General features: G+C 32.9%; 1 protein-coding gene across 2 annotated transcripts in view; it reads right to left on the reverse strand.

The window, feature by feature from the left end:
- Positions 1-89: 89 nt before the first annotated feature.
- LOC128236386 (probable N-acetylgalactosaminyltransferase 9) overlaps positions 90-23,972 on the reverse strand; it is a 36,815-nt gene continuing 12,932 nt past the window's right edge. Inside the window, exons 4-11 of one of the 2 annotated variants that reach the window (XM_052951345.1) lie at positions 20,869-21,069; positions 16,512-16,629; positions 15,139-15,226; positions 13,451-13,548; positions 12,074-12,208; positions 11,018-11,125; positions 8,054-8,185; positions 90-7,154 (exon numbers count right to left, since the gene is read on the reverse strand). In XM_052951345.1, coding sequence (XP_052807305.1) covers positions 7,014-7,154; positions 8,054-8,185; positions 11,018-11,125; positions 12,074-12,208; positions 13,451-13,548; positions 15,139-15,226; positions 16,512-16,629; positions 20,869-21,069 — 1,021 coding nt within the window. In that variant the 3' untranslated portion in view covers positions 90-7,013. Of the gene's footprint in view, positions 7,155-8,053; positions 8,186-11,017; positions 11,126-12,073; positions 12,209-13,450; positions 13,549-15,138; positions 15,227-16,511; positions 16,630-20,868; positions 21,070-22,163; positions 22,368-23,972 lie in introns of both variants that reach the window. The other variant, XM_052951269.1, reaches the window with a different exon arrangement.

Here is a 23,972-nt window from a genome sequence, read left to right on the forward strand (position 1 = left end):
TAATGCAGCCACTATAGGGCGCGGTGGCAGACCTTTGTAAACTCAACAACAACAACAACAACAACAACAACAATAGAATTAAACCAGAAAACATTTTTTTTCTATTTTATTTCCAAGTCATCCCAGTATTTAAATGTACTTCTTAAATACATAACTAAACTAAAATATGTGCCCAATGCAAAATGTTTTCATATGTTAAACCATCTTTAAAAATTGTACGCAATAGTATAACCAAGACTTATTCGGCAGACCTGTTCTTAATATTTGCACAGAACCCCGTCCCGGGGCCTCTTTCTTTGATGCAATCGGAACACCTCTGCCACCTTCCATCAAATACAGCCTAGGATTTATATAGACGGTCAACAATGTCAGAATTCTAACTAAGCTGTAAGTAGATCACGTAGTAATTTCAAGTTAGCTTGGAGTCGTTGCAAAAATTCGGTGGGGAATTTGTTATCAGAGAAGAGGACTGCAACATCCTAAACAAGAGCAGTATAGCATCAGTGTGTGATGATGATTGATGAAACTAATCACCTTATCAAACCCCGGTTATAAAACGAGGCGGGGCTCTTTAAGAGGCATAGACTGCCTTTTGTTTTATTCAAAATGGTGTAGTAAAAGTAAAGTCTTTGATTAAAGTCTTCATTGGAAGCAAAATATTGCCTTCCGACGTAGCATTTATGACGCATTTATCACGTGGTATACATTGGTGTTTTTATCAGCCAGTCGGTTGGGCACGCAAATTTTAAGGATGGTCTATATATGTTCCCAAAGCAAATGGTTTCCACATGTAATTTACAATATCATATGAATAATATATTATATAATATTACAAACAACTACATCAATTAAAAAAAACTAACAACATGTAAATATTTAAAATTTTGCATAGTTTAAATATAACTATAACAACAATTTATATACTTTTTAGTATTGAAAACCTGTACTAAACAGAAAATATAGCTTTCGCAAATAACATAAAAAATATGAAACTTAACTAGAAAATGCATTTTTTATGAAAAACTACAGAAACAAGTCCCGGGCCAGTATTCAATATTTATCTTATCCCTATCCTTAGACATGCCTCAGTGATTCCATTCAGTCCATTGGTCAGCTTAATATACAGACCAATCAAAGCACTTAGTTTCTAATCTTAAATTTAAGTTCAATCTAAGTTGCTTATTGAATACGGCCCCAGTTTGCTAAGGGCCAGTATTCATAAAGTATCAAATATTAAATGTCATTTCCGAACTTAACATTTTCCTAATTTAAATATCATATGTCATTGTATGTATGATATAATAATAATAAGGACTAATTTCTGAAATACTTTATTTTTCGTGATTTTATTGTTCTGATAAAAACTCTAATTGTTTATTTTTATTTGTCTACCGGGTATGTAAATTTTAAGAAATCAACTTAAGTTTGGAACTTACTTAAGATCTTTTATTAATACCGGCCTTATGGCCTGTTTCAATCAAGGATTTTTGTTGTAACCTCAATAAATCTGTATAAAGATCACAAATTGCAATACATTGATTTTTTTTTTCAACTTTGTGTTCATTTTAAATACTGCTTAAATAGCATTTACTTCATAAACAATATGTATTAAATAACAAAACTAATGACAATGAGATGATTTCAATTTAAAACTAAAATCAAGATCTTTATTGATACGGCCAACAGGATTTTATTTAAAATTAAAAAATCAACAAAATTATGAAACATTTTCTCATCACTTGACTAGAAAATCCTCAGAACAAAGCTTATTGTGTATCTCGTGTATACTTATATCACTTGTAAATCACTTACATTTCACGAGGGTGTAATATTCGTTATTTATAATGCAAACCAATCAGTTCATGACATTTAAACAAAGCGAAATATTAATTCACAGGGTAACACTGATTGCCCATGTTAAAAAAATGACAGTGCATATTTTAAACCTCACAAACTTGGCTTAAACAATGGTCAATAAGGTATCTTGCAACAAAGGTCATAAAGGATCTTGCAAAATTAAAAAATCTACAGTAAACAGTACATTAATACTAATTCTAAGCTTGTCATATACGAGCTCTGCCTGGTATTTATTATATATCATTGACGAAGCCTTGAGTGTGACCTTTTCCTTTTAAATCTTTGACCTCCAAACCAACTGACATTAATCCTGCATAATATACATGCCATCTTCTCATGGTGAACATTCATGCCAAATTATTATAGAATCCGTCAATGCATGACCAAGATTCAGCTGTGACAAGCCATATTGGAAAAACGCACGCACCAAATACACCAAACAGCAATCATGACAACGTTGTCGAGATCAGGTCAAGGTCAACAATGTGAGCTAGACAAAAAAGCATAAGACCATGACATATTATTTTTAAGACATTATTCGAAAAATTAACTCAGATTAGTGAAAGCTACTTTTCTTAAATGATTCTTAATAATACACAACCGTCAACGAGAAACCAAAATCTTAAAGAGCTATAGATATTCTTATAGCAAAAATAATAACACGATATTTCAGCAAAAAGAATAAAAAAGTGATGTAAAAATCAAAGTTAATTCTACTAATTTTACGAGTTACAGAATTTCCCTCCACCCACATGTTAAAAACAAATTTGACAAAAAAATATTTGGCTGTATACTTGGTGAGCTTAGAAACGGTGATATCTATAATAATAAATAATAATATGTCATTCAATCAGTAAATAATTCTAAAATAACATATTAGATAAATATTTCAAATTCTGTAACAATTTGTTTTTGTTTTTAAAGGAGCACTCAATCAGTTGAATGACAGTCTGAATTTCAGTTTTATTTTTTCGACATTGTAGACTACAGAATTACAAGAGTCGCAGAAAAAAGTATCTGAGATTATTTCATGCCTCAGAAATTGCAAATAAATTTTGAATTCATAACAAATATATATTATTAAATGTGGAAAAGGGCTTTAATAAGTTACCTTTTTTCTTGAATATGACTTGTATGCTAAAGTATATTTTTTTGAATTAAAATCTGTTTCAACCAAAAATTATTTTGAAAATAAAATCTAAGAACATATCTTATCATTTTGTTACCCAACTGATTGCGGACATATTTTAGTGCTTTATCAAAAAGATAACACAGAATAAATGTACATGTGGGTTGTCTTCTGCCAACTTGACCTGGCTTGAAGACAAATTGGCTGACCAACATATAGAAAAACAAATACACATAAAAACAAAGCATATTGGCACCCTTCTACCATCTTGTTATAGCATGCCAGAATCACAAATTTACATTAAAAAGGCATATTGGTAAAGTTATATTGTCACTTTAGCCTGACAAATATGAAGCGTTGATATGAAAAATAAAGAATTGGCGCTGACACCCTTATTATGCGGTGCAATAATAACACATTTACCTGTCAAGATACTTTTCTGGCACAAAATGAAAACGTTGCATTGGCACCAACTCAAGTGTATTAGTCAATACGGCAAATACACTTTGTTGGCCCCCAAAACAACTTTGCAGAAATCAGACACCACAAAATAAGGTCATTTTAACCGAAGCTTAATAAAAAAAAATTATATATATTTTTTTTTTACAAATTCTGCCATTGTAAGTAGATACTAAATGAAAACGTATGAAATATAAACATGGAATGTATTAACAAGATATGACTAAATACACAAAACAGAAACAATGAATCATGTAAATAACAATACACATTTTAAATGCAAAACTGAAGAATGAATGACAATTTATGACATTAATTAAAGTTCATAGCAAATTAATTGCTGATTTAGTTGTAAAGTTCAATGCACGGTAAAATTTGTTACCAAATTATCTTTGAATTCAATAATGTATATAATAATTATTTTGATATTGAACTTTTTACAAAATAAAGACGACCATTGCAGTAAAATGCTTAACAGTTGACCGTTGCCTAAGCATCCAAAGGGTCGGATATTTTCTTAGAAATTGACGAAAATGCCCCTACATTAGAGGAAAAACTCTATGGATTTCTGGGCAAAATCCTGTTTTTTTGTGCAAAATCCCTCTGGTTTTCTGTGCAAAATCCCCCTGGTTTTCTGAGCAAAATCCCCCACCCATCTTTTCTGTATTCATTTCCTGGTTTTCAACACAATATCTCACAGATTTCATGATCCCCTGACTAGTCTGCCAGTAATAAACATTTCTAAAAACAATGATTTTAAAATCATGATTTTTTTAAAATAAATTAGTTGTTGAAGTACTTCATATTTTTGTTTCAATAAAGAAAAAGAAATTTTGAAAGAAAATCTTTAAAAAACAGAGTATTGCCATGGCTATAGTAAGTCTAATGCTTTTAAATATTTTGAATAAATCTAATCGCTGTTTTGGTTTTCTTAAAACATAATAAAAAGAATGTCATTTTCTATAATACCAGTTAAACTTGAATGACAATAATCCACTGTTTAATTGTATTGAATTAGCATGTAAATGAAGCAAAAACAAAAACACAAGAGTACTGCAACATGCTGATGCTCATCTGATTTTGTTTTGTTTTCAAAAGGGGTATAATTCTACAATAACAAGAGCAGTCACAGACTGCCATATTCCCCGCCAAATTAAAAACAGCATCAGCTCTGCCTTACATCAGAGGATTACAATGAAAATCAACAAAGGGCAATAACTCAACCAATACTGCAGCTAGAGTTATGGTTCCTATGCACTGCACTGCTCCGTAATCAGATAGATCATGTAGATGAATTTTTTAGGTCAATACCTCAAAGACTTTTCAAGTTAAGCTCCTGACAAAAAATAAGTATGAAAATTAACAGTGTGCAATAACCCCATAATATGCATTCAGAGTTATGGTTTTTCAGCACTGCATTTCTCCTTAATGAGATATATGTGAATCTGAACTTTGTAGTCTATACATTAAAGACTTTTAAGGTATGGTCCATACAAAAAATAAGTATGCAAATTAAAAGGGCAATAACTCAAAATATACTGCACCCAGAGTTATTGTTCCTGTGCACTGCACTTCTTTGAATGAGATCTGTCTGTATTTGAAGTTTGAAGTAAATACCTTAAAGACTTTGAATTAATGCTCAAGACACAAAAATATGTTTGAAAATTAACAAAGGGCAATAACTTAAAATATACTGCACCCAGAATTATGTTTCCTGTGCATTTCACTTTTCCTCAGTCAGATCTATCTGTATATGAAGTTTGAAGTCAATACCTCAAAGACTTTTCATGTTGAGCTCTGGACAAAAACTAAGTATTGACATTAACACAGGGCAATAACTCAAAAATGTTCACTCAGAGTTATGGTTCTTGAGCACTGCACTCCTAAATGAGATATATGTGAATTATTCACTGAATATGAAGTTGAAGTCAATACTTTAAAGACTTTGAAGTAAATTAAATGCTCCAGACAAAAAATACGTATGACAATTAACAAAGGGCAATAACTTAAAATATACTGCACCTAGAGTTATGGTGCCTGTGCACTGCACTTCTTCTAAATGAGGTCTTTCTGTATATGAAGTCAGTACCTCAAAGACTTTTCAAGTTAAACAAGATTGCCGAGATGCACACACAAACACCTATCATTTCTATATTCCCTTCTGCCTTTGACGGGGGATAATTAAAATCATAGTTATGGACCATTCTACCCATTTGCAAATTGAACATGTGTACCAAGTTTCATGTGAATAATTTGGAGGTTTAAAAGCATGCTTAAAGACTGCATTAGATGACATCAATGTTGCTAACTACAAGGCTATCACAAACCAGGATTGTTTGTTATTAAAAAGGCAGAGAAGCCAATACAGTTTTATATCAAGCTGGATTTCAAAAGGTGGCAGGACAGTTAAGCCTATTGGCACAATTACAATACACATGTACATATTACAACCACATATTGTCAACATTGGGCCGATTGCTCAGACAACTGTTAAAGCTGCACTCTCACAGATTTACTGTTTTTACAACTTTTTTTTATTTTTGCCTTGGAATGAGCAAAATTTGCATAAATATCTGCAAACCAGAGATAACAGTCTGCTGACAAAAGATCAGATCTCAGATTTTCATATTTCTGTTCGAAAATTATTATTTTATGGCTAAAAGCGTTACTAGTGGTTCAAGAAAAATGCATAAAACATCAATTTTTGAACTTAAATATAAATTTAAAAAACTTCGATCTAATTTTTTGTCAGCAGTCTTATAATTTTTTGTCAGCAGTCTTATAATGACTGGTTCACATGCATTTTTGCATAAATTGGCTCGTTCCAAGACAAAAAATTGAAAAATTGTCAAAATTATCAATCTGTGAGATAGCAGCTTTAAAGTTAACACCATGATTTATGACATTGTTGTTAACTTTAATAGGCGATATATTTCATGATGTGCTCACATATTTGAAATCTACATAGAAATACAGCAGATCACAATTGAGTGTTTCTATTAAATTTCAGGAGCATACAGATTTGAAAGTTAACAAGAATGATGTTAACTTTAACAAAGTTCTATGCTATGGTCCCATTGTGTTAAAAAGTATATAATCTTAATAATTTGAGAATAGAAAAGTTAAAAGTCATTTTTCCTTCAAACATCTAAGTATCATAAGAAATTTGGGTCAATATTATTTTGCAATTAAACATTGAATTGAAAGTTTCCCTTGCAAATTCAAGTTATCATTGTCTTATGTATTCAAATTATATATCATTACATGACAGGGGTACAGTTTCAAAAAAGTGGTTGTACGACATGATTGTCAATAAAAATCACAAATTCTCCTATTATCTGATAGTGTTTTACATAGAAGAGCTATTCTAAAGTATTTCTGTTCATCTTGACATCAAAATCTATCACAAGTATGAAAAATTAAAATAATGCAAACCCTTAATAATTTAAACATTAAATCATTAATTATTATTATGAACAATATATTAATTTTAATCCTTAATAATTTAAACATGAAATTATTTTGTTTAAATTATTAATTATTATTAATTATAGCTATTAAAACATTCTCATAAAGTCAAATAGTGCTCGATCTCCCATTTTTGTGAACCTCCGCCATTACAGTCTCGTAGATGAATAAAACCTCCTGATTGCTCATCCGCGATGTCCAAACACCGCCCACTAGCCTCATGCTTTATAACTCCCGTCTCCTGCAAGAGAAAAACTAGAGTGATCACAAGAATGAACAATACCCTCAGACGCCGAATACAACATTATAAAAGTCTTTATTCAAGATAATTAAAATAACTAAATAAAAACTAAGGTGTTTTTTTTTTTTTTTTTTGGCAAAGAGCTAAACTTGCTGAACACATGAACTTCGATAAGTACATGAGGGCATGTCAAAACCTACTGTGGGACAAGACGTGACAAACACAACTCAGAAATATGGCTCAAGATTATAAGTTGCGGGGTTAGTAGTGTCACGATATAGGATATACAGGGCAAAGGAAAACATATCGAAGTTGGGTGAGAGTGAAGCTTGAACCCGAATATGGTTTCCTGTGCCCTATATCCCATATCAGCTTACCTACTAACCACTTAACTTTATTTATGAATAAATTATATCATATGATAAGTGATATACTTAAATTAAGAAAATGAATTAAGTTAGGAAATGACTTAAGATGTTTTATGAATATGGGCCAAGGAATTCACACAAAATAGGAGTAACCCAAAACACCCAAACTGTATTATAATATTAATGTATATGAACATGCATCAGAACTGCACATCAATTATGAACCATAAATGGCTGTGTTTTATCCTACTAGTATACACATGGTAACGAGTTATATACATGGCAACAGCAGATGCTCTGTATAAGATCAGCTGTCAGTGAATTCTTTCAGTCCTATAAGAAGTCCCAGAATCAGACAAAATACCAACATATAGATCAAGGCGTGTGTGCCTTTTAGGGCATGCTCATCTTTGAGGACATACCACACCTGTATTTAGTGGCCACCTGTCTAAAGCAGCCAGAGTGGCCATATTCATTGAGTGGCTACTTAACATAGGTTGAAATGAATATGGCATTTTAACCAGCACTCACCCTACTGTGTGTAAACCTCTGTTTACTATCATCGAAACATCTTGTTAGCGCTATCTTGTCCCCGTTTCCCCCACCTGAGGAACAGCAAGAATCTTCACGACGTAATTCACCCTTTTTACTCAACGAAAATACCTGAAATACACCACAACAGCACTTTTATCGAAACTGCTACCATTCAACACTATATGTATTGATATAAATATTTTTTACACCAGTTAAGCCTCCGAAACACTAAGAAACTACCAATACCTGTTTTGAACTATAAATTATAATGCCTAGGCACTATTGTTGGACTGCATGAGAGAAACTTTACGGAATAACTAATGATGACAGTAGGTAATTGTTTAAAGGCAGAGTCACGTGAGGCATGGTCATTCAATTTACAAAAGCGTTATAAATGATTTTCGACAAAATAAATCATTCTTTTGTCACATTTTTAAATAATTATTAACATTAGGGCTCTAATTTGAACATTTCTTCATATTTCACACGAAATAAAAAAATGCCTGACCCTATAAACATATTAACAAGGTCCTTTAAAGGGTTTGAGTAATATTATAACTATACAATACTACATTTGCAAACCTGTATGCACCATTTTCTTCCAAATGGGTATAAAAATAAAATAATAAAAAAGCCAACCTTCCTATTGTTTGATTTCATAATACGCTTTCACCAAAGGGTTTCATTAGGAAATATTTACACCGCAACTTCTATTCCTTAAATGCACTGCCTTTTAGCAATTTCGTTTATCAATCAATGAACACAACATCTTCGGATATGTTTGGATCGCAATTCGTCGCATAACAATATACATGAAAACTATTCATCTTGTTTTTGTTTGTATAGTGTCAGCAGGATATAAATCAACTTTTTCAAAAGCGCTAAATTTTAAATTTTAAATGTATTGTTGCCATTAGTGTTTACATTTTATGTTTAAAGTGGTTGATCTTTTCCCGAGGTATTGTGACATCATTTGAAACAAGAGACGTGGTAAGACAGCGCGCTCTTCTATGCCGCTTTGACTTAGAATACAATAATGATGTAATAATACCAAGTTTGGTCTCTTTATGTCAAACCTAACTAAAATTATTTGATACATAAGGTGACTTTGATGCTGCCCTCCCACCAGCCCGCCCAAACAATGACGCAAGTCATTCAAATAACTTGATTTCCCATTATGAAAATGTGGTTAAGAATATACAAATGTGCCATTCAAAGGAAATTAAAAAAAAAATCAAGGGTCATAATTTGTATTCAGGCTTAAAACAGAGTTATGTTTCTTGTTGTAAGATGGTCATAAATAATTTTGAATTTTATTAAGTGCATTTAATGAACGGTATAGAAGTTTTTTTATTAAAATCCCAACCTGCCCTAAAACTTTAACCTAAGTTCCATAGTCAATCAGGGGCCATAATTTGTATAAAAGATAATATGGAGTTATCTAACCTCATTATGATATGGCTCTGAACATCTGTGTGCAGTATTAAGTCAATTGAATGAATGGTAGTGGAGTTTTAAGTGAAAATCCCAACTTGCCCTAAAACCTTAACCTGCCCTAAAACTTTAACCTAAGTCCATCAGGGGCCATAACTTGTATTAGGATAATATGGAGTTATGTAACCTCATTGTGTGATGGTCCTAAACAAGTGTGTGAAGTATTATGTCAATTGAACATAGGATACAGAAGTTATTAATAAATATTCCAACTTGCCCTAAAACTTTAACACAAGTTCCAAAGTCGATTAGGGGCCATAATCTGTGTAAAGAATAATATGGGGTAATCTAACCTCATCATGTGATGGCCCTGAACAACTGTGTGAAGTATTAAGTCAATTGAATGTAGGGTATTGGACTTATAAGTGAAAATCCCAACTTGCCCTAAAACTTTAACCGGACGCCGACGCTGGGGAGTAGTATAGCCCACCTATTCTTCGAATAGTCGAGCTAAAAATGCTTCCAGTTACAGTTCTATTTACAGAATGTGTAAAAAAGGGTTAAAGAAAGTGTTGCTTTTTTTAAATTAACAATTATTGAATGAAATAATGAACTATTGGTGTAAATATACGTAATGAATTGCAGGGTTGATGTTATTATCGGGGATATGAACGCAATTGGGCTGGTCAAAGTACATGTGGAGTCCTTCTGACTCCACGCACTTTGACCAGCCCAATTGCGTTCATATCCTAATAATTACATCAAGCCCGCAATTCATTCCTTAATAGATCTCCATGAATACACAAGGATTGTTTTTACCTGATTTGCACTCTTATACTTCTGTTGTTTTAAATTCAACAAAAAAACAAAGAGAATATAAATAATATGCATCATATTGTGTTAAAACAAATGTCCGTTGCATTAGTATTTTACCTTTGCTTTCTCATTGATGGCCTAACTTCCTAAGGTCCACGCTACAAAATCCAGTTTCCAATAGAAACGTTTTTAGTACTTAATCTTAGTATTCTGATCACACATTTTTATTGCAAAATGTTAATCTCTTTCTCATCGATGACCTCACTTCAAAATGCCAAAGATATCAAATCCAGTTTTCAGGAGCATCATTTTTAGAATGTAATCTTGGTAATTTGATCACACATTTTTTTATACAAAATGCCGAAGTTACAATTTTTTGTAGTTACAATTTCTGATGTTTCAGCATTTTTGCTTCACTGTGAGATGTCCAATCATTGCTTGACATTGTGATCACATGAGACAACACCATTTTATCATTTGACTATTTACTTGGCATTTTGCGGTTAGATGCGGCTCACCTTTATGATTTTAGTGATGTTAACATTCAGAAACAGAAAAAATGCAGCTTCTACATTTGAAGTGACGCCATCGTCATGCAATTTCACACCAAGTTTGATAACAATCATACACACACGTTACAGCTTAGTTACAACACATCTGGAGTAATAATCATTCTATTCATAGAAACAACTAAGATGCGTGTGTACATACCTCGCTAGCGCTGGCCCCGCCCTGACACGAGAACACGCCAATATCGAACACTGTCTTCTCATCTTTGCCCATTGTGTCAAGGCACAGGTTTGAGGCTGGGTTTCGTACCTAGAGAGTCAATTCATGGTTTATAATTATAATTGTGACGTCCTCAGTAAAAGTCAGTCCTTTGAAGGAAAATGTGACGTTTTCATTTCTGCAAAGTTTCATGTCTCTTAATCAGGCTATCATAGCTATTTTCACATGTCTTCAAAAAAGGTTTTATAGCTAAATTATAAACATCGTTTTTTTTGTAAACCTATCTCTTTGATTTTGATTTTTTTTTGTTGCTCATAATGTTCATACATATCACTCAACAAGACTCATTTTCGCAGACAACGTCATATTTACAAGTATAGAAGCCTAAGAGTTATGTGTAATGAAACTAGGGGCAAATTAAGAATTTAAATTTAGAGGGAGTGTAACTAAGGGGCAGAAGCTTTCGACCTTCGCCCTTCCCTCCAAACTAAAAATGATTGTGTTTAAAGTGTTGGAAAGAGGTTTTTGGGGCATTCCCACGAGAAAATTTTAACAATTCCTAGTTCGAAATGGTGCAATTTGGGTGTATTTTATAACTTTTTTCTCCTCTATTGGTGGAAACACTTTCTCTTAAAGAGGTTTGACTTTTTCCTCTACTGGCTATGTTAAATATATTTAAATTTTAAGTTTACTGAGTGTATATAAGATACTGTTAAGGCCAAATATAAATAAATATCTGTTTCAGATTTCACCCCAAAAATAGGTAGGGTAGGAAGGTCCATAGAAAATGTCTGCTGGCAGTAAAAGCGTTAGTGTCGGATGCAAAGAAATTAAAGAAGGTCGTGTAATTGGAAACAATTATGTTTTAATATAACCGAAATGGTGAGCACTTTATAAAATTAAATTTTACTTGTGTCACTTCAGACTCCGTCATTAATTTTGCCTAAAATTTTTATAAAGATCTAAATATTGTTCTGTATGTTTATGTTTTAATAAGGAATTCTTTTCTAAAACTACAACATAATCTAAGCCACATACCATGCCATACGCCTGAACGTTTTCGTCAGGAATAAACTTATCAGGAATGACGTTGTCAAGGTACCACTTGAAGCTCTTACAGTTAAGCCGCTCTCTTAGCGCCTTTCGCTCGCTTAAATCTCCAGCATCTGATAACTGTAATAAAGGTAAAATAGGAATTTCAACACATTTAGCTTAATATTTACATTTGCCAAGATCTTTGTATAGGTTTATATTTATTATAACACGCAAAGAGTTATGACATCATTGTTTATTTCACTCCGATTGGATTAGCGCGACATCATTTAACCAATGATAAAAGACATTAATAAAATCAGCTTTTCTTTTATACAATCGTATGTTGTCGATTATATATCTCTACAAACAAATAATCAATGGTAAAAGATAATGCTAATTTTAAATCATGATGAATAATTGATTAAAATGTAATTATAAGTTTTGTTCACATTTTTTTATTGCTTTTATGCTGTAGAAGTGGGCGCTTGATGGAATTTGCATGCATGCTCTTACTACATTCATACAGCATAAACACATACATGCCATATCCCCCGGAATTTCGACCCATCCCCCGGTCTCCCAGAGGGAGAGGGGGATGAAAATCCCCTGGAATTAAAAAAAAGTGTTTAAAATTACGCAAATTTATCACAGGGTTTAATTATGTATGCCTGTTTACAGTTATAATGCCCTTCCTGTCCTGAAGCTTAATTGGATTATCAACTGATGGTGTGTTTTAACAATACCTATTGGGTGACACTTAATAAATCAGCAGGGCACATTTCATGCATTGTTTTGATTGAAACTGACAGAATTTGCGTAAGAAATGTCAATTAGACTGGTCAGATAAAAGGTCGATTTTCATTGGTTAAAACTATAATTTTTATCCAATCAGAGAGGATGTAACAATTTAAAGCGTTCTTCAAAACATGTGTCATTGTCATCAAAAGGATTAATAATTTAAAGGTCAAAAGGGTCACTCATACCAACTATCTAGCATAAATAACTATGAATTACGGCACTTTTACAAAGTCAGAAAATCTCGATTTGTCTAAATTTGTCTCAGGAGCCTTTCAAAATTATGGCAATTTGTTTTTCGTACTTGCGTCTTAAAATACTTTGAAATTTTGCCGAATTAGATCTGCTAAAAAATCCCCCTGAATACTACCAAAATCCCCCTGAATTTTCAGACTTTTGAACAAATCCCCCTGAATGGTCTCCAGAAAATATGGCATGTATGTAAACACAAGAAAAAATGCAACCATTCCTTAAATATTTTATAGCTGAAGTTACTCTTAAACTCTTCCCCTACCATATCCCAACATATAAGGTAAACCAGTACTTGTTTCAATTTTGAGAGTTTAATTTGATAGATAAACTAACTGATAGGTCTCTTCGATGCATGTAGAAAAGCCGCTTGTATTCATCCATCCAAACTTCAGCAAGTCGCATGGAGTTGATCCCATGGGTATCTTTATTACCTGTTTTATAAATCATATGTTGAGGTTGAGTTATAATTACTAACTAATACACATACTCACATGTCAGTGTTAAATGGATACTTTATGCTTGTCTATATTGATCAATATTCGACCTAAATAATAATTAAATATGCACCAAAAGGGTTTTACGACAAGTTATTAAAAAACATCTTTACAGCTCTTCCCTTTTTACTGCCTTGTCCTGCATTGCCCTGCCCTGCCCAAACATCACTTTTCACATTTGTCACAACGCCAAGGCTATGACAACGCCAACACCAAGGCTACAACAACGCCAAGGCTATGACAATGCCAACACCAAGGCTATGATAATGCCAACACCAAGGCAACAACAACGCCAAGGCTATGACAATGCTTATACCAAGGTTACAACAACGCCAAGGCTATGACAACGCCAACGCACAGGCTATGACAACACCAACACCAAGGCTATGACAACGCCAACACCAAGGCTATGATAATGCCAACACCAAGGCTACAACAACACCAAGGCTATGACAATGCCTTTACCAAGGTTACAACAACGCCAAGGCTATGACAACATTAACACCAAGGCTACAACAACACCAAGGCTATGACAACGCAAACACCAAGGCTTTGACAATGCCAACACCAAGGCTATGACAAGGCCAACACCAAGGCTATGACAATGACAACGCAAGGCTATGACAACACCAACACCAAGGCTATGACAACGCCAACACCAAGGCTTTGACAACGCCAACACCAAGGCTATGACAATCCCAACACCAAGGCTACAACAACGCCAAGGCTATGACAACACCAACACCAAGGCTATGACAACGCCAACACCAAGGCTTTGACAACGCCAACACCAAGGCTATGACAATCCCAACACCAAGGCTACAACAACGCCAAGGCTATGACAATGCTTATACCAAGGCTACAACAACGCCAAGGCTATGACAACGCCAACACCAAGGCTATGACAACACAAACACCTAGGCTATGAAAAACCTCAAATTCCTTTTATATGAATACAGAAAAGGTATTAGAGATTATATTAAGTATCTTCCATGGCCGACAGTGTAAGATAGGTTCATCCCGACCCGAGCGTAGGGTGTTTTGGGAAAACGTGGTTTACAGAGTTTCCACAAAACACCATGCGCGAGGGTTTGGATGAACCTATCTTACACAAGAGGCTATGGTAGATGCTTTTTCTCCCACCTCAGTCAAACAAAATTAAGTAAAAATGTATTATTTGCTGGAACTCTTTTGTGTGTAGTGAAAATAAATGCGTATGGATATGTGATGACTCGTGGTTGTCATGGATATACGCGCAATGATTGAGATTATGTTACTAGTCTTATCAGTCTTTAAACAGTTCTAAGGAGAGTGAAGCATTATTTATTGAAAGGTGCGTGAAAACTTTTTTATGGTGACATTTGAAGCGAGAAATAATTAATTAACAACCTGAATATTGCCACAATACAAGGTTTCCATGATTATACAGATGAAGTCTTCAACAAGGGAGGTAATTACAAATCTACCTATCTGATCGAGATGGGGGAATAGAGATATTCACATATCTTTTTTTGAAGTCATAGTTACCAGGGAATGTGTAAGGATGGCTGGATCTGAATATATGTCCAACACGGGAACAGGGAATAAACTCCAACTTTCCACCACACATCCAAACCTGTAACAAAATTAATTAATTTAAAAGATAATAACGTTGCCCATCCCTTATAGCTGCACTCTCACAGATAAACTGTTTTTACAACTTTTTTAATTTTTGTCTTGGAAAGTGCAAATTTTTGCTAAATATCTGCAAACCAATGATTAAAGATTGGTGACAAAAGATCAGATAGCAGATTTTCATATTTCTGTTTGAAAATTAATGTTTTATGGCTTTAACTGTTTCTAAAGGTTTAAGAAAAATGCATAAAACATCAAATTTTTAACTTAAATATAAAAATCTGCGATCTAATTTTGTCAGCAATCTTATATAACTGGTTTCCATGCACTTTAGCAAAAATTGTTAAGACGTTCAATCTGTGAGAGTGCAGCTTTAACAAGTCTTTAGAGACACAAACAAAAAGTTGATAAGTTTAAGGGATTAAGATGACTGTATCAGAATAATAAACCCTAACCTTCCCACACTCATCCAAAAGTTGTAAATGACTCCTTACAGACCATTCTTAGAATTGTTGTTATAACATCCCCTGGATTATTATCATTGATTGTTGAAAGAAAACTAGCACGTTTAAGGTAACAGGTGAGCTGACATATAAGGAGGGTTGAATCGTAAGATACGACAAATATAAGCAAAATTTAGGCCATTGTATAAACAAGCTCATAGTAGGATCCAATTTTCTTTTATTCTTGTTAGCCTTGCATCCATTCTTCTTTTATTTTTGGCTGTGAGTAATATTTTGAAATAAACAGTTTTTTTGGAAATATTACACTAGTTTTTTTATATTAGTAAATTTGACATTAGCCACATATTCAAATAAACATCTTTATCTTCACATTGAAAATTAAAGACTCGAGTTGTGTTTGCATTAAATGCGAGGCTTTTGGTTTACTGTGTTACCTTCTTCAAATAAAATCATTATTATTATTATGATTATTATTATGATAATTATAATATTATTATTACTATTATCATCATCATCATCATTATCATTATTAACTATCATAATCATCATCATCATCATCATCATTATTATTATCATTATTAACTATCATCATCATCATCAACATCATCATCATCATCGTCATAATTGTCATCGTTGTCGTCATCATCGTTATCATCGTCATCATCATCATCATGTTGCAATACTTTGTTGTACGCTCATAAAACAACCCCCAATGTCTTTGATTAAATAACAGAACCATAGGTAACCAAAAACAAGCATATTTTGTATTGTAAGACAAAGACACAATCTTGTGCAACACGATATAATTCTGACAGCACGCACCCTGAACGATATTTCAAGGTTTTCTCCGCCCCATACATCCATGCCCTCATCATACGCGCCTATCTCAAAAAAGTACTTCCTGTCAGCAGCAAACAATCCGCCTGCCATTGTCGGAGATCTAGAGAGAATTGGAACAATGTCTGTAAGTTTTATATAAAAAAGTTAATATAGTTAGGAAAATCTTAACCACCAGACCACTGTTTTTGATCAACATTCTTTAGAATATTTGTACCAGATCTTCAGATAATTAAATAGAACTAATAATGCATACAATTAATAACAAATCCATTGATATTTATTTTTCTATATTGGGTAAGCTTATAACAGTTTAACTGCTAAAAAATCTTTTTTAAAAATCTTTGTTAAATATATAGCTACACATAATTATTTATCATTACTTACAAGTATCAGTCAAAGATTATGTGAAGAAGAACCCAATTACTCATACATGAAATTTGAGCATAGTTATTTAAAAAATTAATCAGACCCCAAAAACAAAAATCCGACTCAAACCTTTTTTGGCATGTAACCAGAAACAAACTGTCTTTTTTTTAGACCTAATAGAAACAAATGCATCTGAAAATTATTTTTTATTTTTTACTCCCCAGCCATCACCATTTTGTTTTGGTACATTTATTAGGTCTTTCCCGTGTCTACTACCAATCAAAAAGTTTGGGTCGGGTGCAAAAATTAGTGTAGGTCGGGAAAACAGAAATTCAAGTTTTTGTTTGGTATGCCTTACTTTTCTTACATCACATGTAAACTCATGTTTAAGGGCCTTCCACTATGCAAAAGTGGGTGGGGAAGGCTAAAATTTAAAATGTTTGAAAAGTTCATGTTTAACTAGGTTCTGAGGAACAATTTTTTGAGGTGTAGAACAAAAATGCTTTGCAACATGTCTATGGGTAATAAGGAGTTGTGCAAATTTAACAGTATAAGATTTTATCTGACTTTGGTTAAAAAAGCATGTAATTTTCGAAAAACTGTCAACAACATTATTATATTTTTGTGTCAAAATTCTCCAAACAACCCAATCAACACAGTCTTGCAGATATACTTTGTAAATCAGGTAGTCCTTACTATTTTGACAGAAAAACATAATAATTTTCGTAAAAGACATTTCTGTAAATAATGTATTATGCTTGCTATAAATATTGAACATCAAACTTTTATAAAAAATGATATTTTTAAACATTTATGTCTTGCATGGTCCTTCGATCTAACTTTTGCACTGTAGAAGGCCGTTAAAATATCAACACAAAGGTTTTTAACAGATTACTGTAATTTCTACTGTTCGCAAATAAACTTCAGACACACTTATTAGATTTAAACATTGCAATTTTGCCCTGTCAGACTTAACATTTCAAACTGGTTTTGAGTTTTAAATTCAGCTTGGAACGTTGGCATTCCAAGATTTGCCTGTTTTGGACTCTCATATATAAAATCATATAAAGTGGCACATGCAAATATCTTTTAGAGTGCAGAGTCTAGCCATCCAAATTTGTCATGTTATATTTATACACCAATTACAAGCAATTATTTCCATAACATGGAGTTGTAAATCAAAGTAGAATGAACAATGTCACTGACACTTTTGCAATGCTACAAAAGCTTGAAGTACCAAATATTTTTGAAAACAGTAGTAATACCAGAAACTGATTAAGCAAAGAGCCATATATGACAGGGATTAAAAAATGCCCATAACAATTCCAGCTTAAGATATTTAAAAACTGAACAATAGCCTTAAGTGTTATATTGGGCAGAGTGTTCAGATGTTTGATAAAGTTAACAATGTGGTTAACATCATCATTGTTAACTTTCAAATGTTTATTGCTCTTGAACTTTGATGTGTACATGAGTGATCTGTAGTATATCTAACAATTTTCGAGACGTCTTTTGGCTGTACCCGTTTAATTAACATTGTTACTTTTAACAAAGTTCTGAACAATCTGCCCATTATGTTAAATATATGAAATACATTCTAGCAAAGCAAAACCAAACAAAAGAAACAGCAATGAAAGATACATGGTGCTTTTTGCAGCAATTCATAGAGGAAAAAACTGAAAACTACATTTAACATTTTATAAGTCAGTGATATATACTTTGTAAAATTATATAACATTGAAGTGAGAATCACCACCAGTATTGATGCTTAAAGGGACAAGACACCATATGGTTTAAAAATCAGCAAATACAGTATTTCTTCAAAACAAGCCTACAATAGTTTTAGCCCAGAATTATACATATTCTGGTTTTCCCAAGCTAATCCTCTGGTACAAACAATAGCTCGAAATTCATCTTTTATTTGTACCGGCATTGGAAATCCCAGTTATGTGAATTCAGGGCTAGATATATTGTCAATGCCAGCTGGTAAGAGGCCGATAAATTATAACAGCCCTTTACATGGTTGAAATAATGAACACAAAAATCATGTTGCTGTCTTATCTGTGTTTCCCTGTTGATATAGCACATAAAGGTTTCCCAGTTTAAATCATTTCTGTTTATGAGGACAGATAATATGTTGATGTTAATTTCATACTTGGGATTTATGTGGCAGACAACAAATTTTTAACTGGAAAATGCGCAAAATCTGCAAAGATGCATGTGTTGTAAGCCATATGATACATCAGAAGGTAAGATGCAATGCATTGTACACAACGATGTCAATTTTATTTAAGTCTTTGATAATCCTCTTTTTTTCTTGCAATTTTATCATCTGGTGTCTAGTCCCTTTAAAGCAGAGGTTCGGCCCAAATAATCTTGAAAATAGTTTTTCTTCAGGAAAATCTTGATCTCAACACATTTAACCACAGTCAATCATAATACAATTCAAACACTTGCATGTTTCACTCATTTTAAAAAAGAGATTTTTTTTTAATAGAATGTGTTGATAAAAACTGTTGTCAATAAATCTAATTCTAGAGCAAAAGAATCTACTCAAGTAACAGGTAAAAAAACAATGAGTTGTACTCAATTACATTTTTTGTTGTAGAAAATGTTTTCATTGATATCTTGACAAAACAAAATCAAGAAAAATGTGCTTTTTAAAACCGTAGAATTGTATGCTTTTTTAAAACTTTTAATGTTATGTGTAAAAATATCTTGAGATCAAAATTGAGATTTGACTAAGTATTTGTGTGATATTGGGGCCTAAGGTCCAAATTTCTCGACAGCTAGGATTAAGTTAAGCTTAATATTTTTATCTTCCTTTAATTAGCGTAATGTATACTACTTTTTTCTTTTAGTTTTTACATATATATAGGGATTTTCTGTAGGATATAAAAATCACAATAAACATTTTTCATTTATCAAAATCAACATTAAATTATGTAATTAATTTGGCTGAATAAAATAAGCAACTGAAAGAGTTTCGAGAAATAAGGGCTAGTTATATAACTATATGTGTGACATAGTTATTTTAAGAATGCTTAATCTTGTTTATGTTTGAAATTAGAAAAAAGGTCATATAAAGTTATATGTATATATATATATATATATATATTATAAAATATATATTGAAATTTTGAACTAACCCGATTAATGGTAATTTTTGGAACAATGGTAATGTAGAAAGGGGTTGTCTGGATTAAACGCTGTGGTTAAAGCGCTCGCTTTTCACCTAGGCGATCTGGGTTCTATTCCCAGCCTGGGCACATGTGAGTTTGGTTTGTGGTCACCAAGCTGGATGAGTGGGTTTCCTCCCGGTACACTGGTTTCCTCCACAACACAATATCACACTCTCGCATAAATCATGCCAATGAGAGTGATTAATATAATGTTGTTAATAACTTGTTTCACGATCGTTGTAAAATAAAATAAATCGGTTAAGAAGAAGAAGAAAGAGGATCCCCAATGCCAACTTATAATACCTATAAACCTGGCTAACTGGCTAGTCTTCTCACCAGTACATGGTAGCTGTTGCGTAAATACCATATTTAGACTATACCATTACTTACTGAAACACTAGCAATCCAACTATGAAGATTCAAACTATTGATTTAGCTGGTAAACATTTTTCTAGTGGACATTTTTGGCTTGGACCAATGGAAAGTGTCAGGAAAATGGGTCAGTTTTTCAAGCAATGCTATTGGTAGAATCATCTGTGAGTCTGTGGTGACATCATTGTTTATGTTCTATCATGTATATGTTTATTATAAACAAATTTTAAAATAATCTGTGAGCAATTCTATAAAACAACTATTATTTCAGGTAGTTCCTCTATTTAATATATTTCAGGTAGTTCCTCTAATTAAAATAGTATTATTTCTATAGCAGTTGTGACCCCAAGATTAACATGATATCAATAACAAATTTTATCACACCCCACATTTTTCGCAAATTACATATATTAGTATACCTAAGTGGGTCTGTGTATTTACGGCCCGTTTTTGACGACTCAGGGATATCTTCCCAAGTAAAATGGAGACTCCATGTGAAACCGCCTGGCTGATAGCCACCATTTCCAGAAAATTCGAGTGTTTGATCAGAAATCGCATCAATTATAGGGCACAGCACGTTTCTTCGATCTTCCTTTATTCGCGCCAAAATGGGCTCAATCCTATGACAAAGAAATTTTTTGTTAAGTTACAACCTTTTGGACATTATTGATATTTTCTGTTGTATTTCCTTGAAGCAGAAAGATTCAAAACCTTCCACTACTGCTCTGTGATCTTGCCCTGTTCACTTGAAATCGCTGAAAAAAAGTACCTTTCATTGCTGTTTGATGAAAATAAAGGAGTGAAGGTAGAAATGAAAAAAGAAAGGGTGCAGTTAAAAATGTAGGAGGGTAATTATTTCTCTGTATACATGATGATTGTTTGAAAAAGATTAATAGTTAACAAAGATACTAATAATTTGACAAAGTAATAGTCTAGAAACAAATAATTTGCTCATAAGCAAGCATTATAAAAAGCAAGTATTGGAGTAAAAGTTTTACTGATTTTGAGACAGTATTTTAATGGAATAAATATTATAAATACAAGGACTTGGACATTTTCTTACAATATGTATATGAGATACAATGGGAAGGATGGTTATACATATAATTTATATATATTAATATATATATATACATGTACGTATATAAACGCTAGCACAAAAGTAGAATAGGCTTTACCAAACTTACTTTCTAAGTAAACCAGTTTTTGATGGATGATTTTATAAATTTCTTATATCAAGTGTGTGAATCCCAAAACAAAAGTGTGAGTGATAGGTCTGCCAAAAGTGTCAGTATTGATAGTTAAAGACCTATATAGAAATAGGGTAAGAAATAAACCTAAATATAAAACTGTAATCATTAACACTTGGTAGACCATACATTCACGCTGGTATAACCTCTTAAACGAGAGAAAAATCTTTTTAGATTCTCCTTATTTTTTGAAAGCTCCTGAATTTTTTTAATCACAAACATTTAGTTTCTGTGTAAGGAGGTCGAAAATCAGGCAAATGGCACCAAACTTAAATGTACCACATTCATTTAGTTAAAAACATAAATTACCCCCAAAAAATATGGGTGTGCGTTTTTTTTCTTGAACAAGTTATGAACCAAAAAATGAAGAATCTAAAAAGATTTCTCAACTTGGTGATTAAATAATCAAATGAAAGATGAGTCCTTCCAAGCGCCACAGCCAACAAAAATTCTATGTTGACTACCGTATTGGATCAGTCAAGGACTTTCTACGCTCAGCCTCCCGTTGCGGAATCCCTTTCCAGGCGAAGTGAAGGCTCCACCAGAACCACCCAATGGAATATGAGCCGGTTCCCCCATAATTGAGGGTGTCTTTATCGATATTATCGATTTCAGGACACAAAATTGCTGTCCGGTCTTCTTTGATTCGAGCTAATAATGGCTCTAACCTGTATACGTGTAAGGGTTAATAGATCGATTACTAGGTTAAGGTGTTCAAGTCCTACTTAACATTATTAGGGTTGGAAAACCTTAAATTATAACACAAATCTAGTATGCACATGTAAGGCCTCAGGGAACATCACTAGATTAACAGTATTCGACCCCTTATTTTCTATTCAAAATCATTATGCATCTAGTGATCTTTATTATAGGAGGAAAATATTTTTTTGATTTTATTGGATAACAAAATTCATTGACCAGCACATAATGAAATCACTTTAAAGAGGCTTCAGGCCTTTTTCTATAGTTGGCCAGGGTCAGACTATTGGACCCATTCCACCAGCAAAAGATATGATATAATTCCCAATCTGAAGAAGAAAATCCCAATCAAATGTAAACTAGAAATGTGTCCATAGGACACGGATGCCCCCACTTCGATTTTTTGTCACAGAAAATAAGCCATAATGATTATTCAGGATAATCTGAGGGCCCTAACTCCTAAATGATTAAGGCGATTTCCATGGCTATCGAACTTGATCAAGATATTATGGTCACAAACATGTGTTAAAAGTTTGGTGAGGATTGGACAAACAGTTTTCAAGAATTAGATCGGAAACAATCTTCGGGACGTATTTTTCAAGTCTTTTTTTGCAAATAAAGGGCCGTAACTCCTAAATGACAAAAGCGATTTCCATGGCTATCGAACTTGATCAAGATATTATGGTCACAATCATGTATGTAAAGTTTGGTGAGGATTGGACACATACTTTTCAAGAATTAGATTGGAAACATATATTTTTGAAGTATTTTTGGCAAAAAAGGGCCGTAACTCCTAAATGACTAAAGCGATTTCCATGACTATCGAACTTGATCAAGATATTATGGTCACAAACATGTGTTTAAAGTTTGGTGAGGATTGGACAAACGGTTTTCAAGAATTAGATCGGAAACAATCTTCGGGAATTTTTGGCAAAAAAGGGCCGTAACTCCTAAATGACTAAAGCGATTTCCATGACTATCGAACTTGATCAAGATATTATGGTCACAAACATGTGTTTAAAGTTTGGTGAGGATTGGACAAACGGTTTTCAAGAATTAGATCGGAAACAATCTTCGGGACGTACGTACGTACGTACGTACGTACGGACAAGGGCAACCCTATATGCCGCCACTTTGTGGGGGCATAAAAATAATAATGTGGAAGTTTTTTTACCTGTAACGGTTCATTCAACATCCTAATGAATTGCGTGATTTAAAGTTTTGGGATTATTAAATTCAGAAATTGTTTTTTTTTATCACATTCAGAGATGCGTATGCTATATTAACTGTCATGATAGATTTGTTGCAATAGATTATTATTTATACTCACACAAATTGATATTTCAGCAATTTCAGGTCATTTGAAAGGGAAGAGACTTATTTTTTTAATAATTTCTTCATTCATGTAGACTACAGAAAAGCTTGTTAACTGTAAATTACCCATTTCATGTAAAGCGATTATTTTTTCTCGAATTGGCATATTTTGGGCTTGTATAATGAAAAGCATTTATAATATCCATTGATCACAATATGCTAATTCTGTGCTGCATGTAAAGATCAGTGGCAGAACCAGG

The sequence above is a fragment of the Mya arenaria genome, chromosome 1 (assembly GCF_026914265.1).
Source record: "Mya arenaria isolate MELC-2E11 chromosome 1, ASM2691426v1".
Lineage (NCBI taxonomy): Eukaryota > Metazoa > Mollusca > Bivalvia > Myida > Myidae > Mya > Mya arenaria.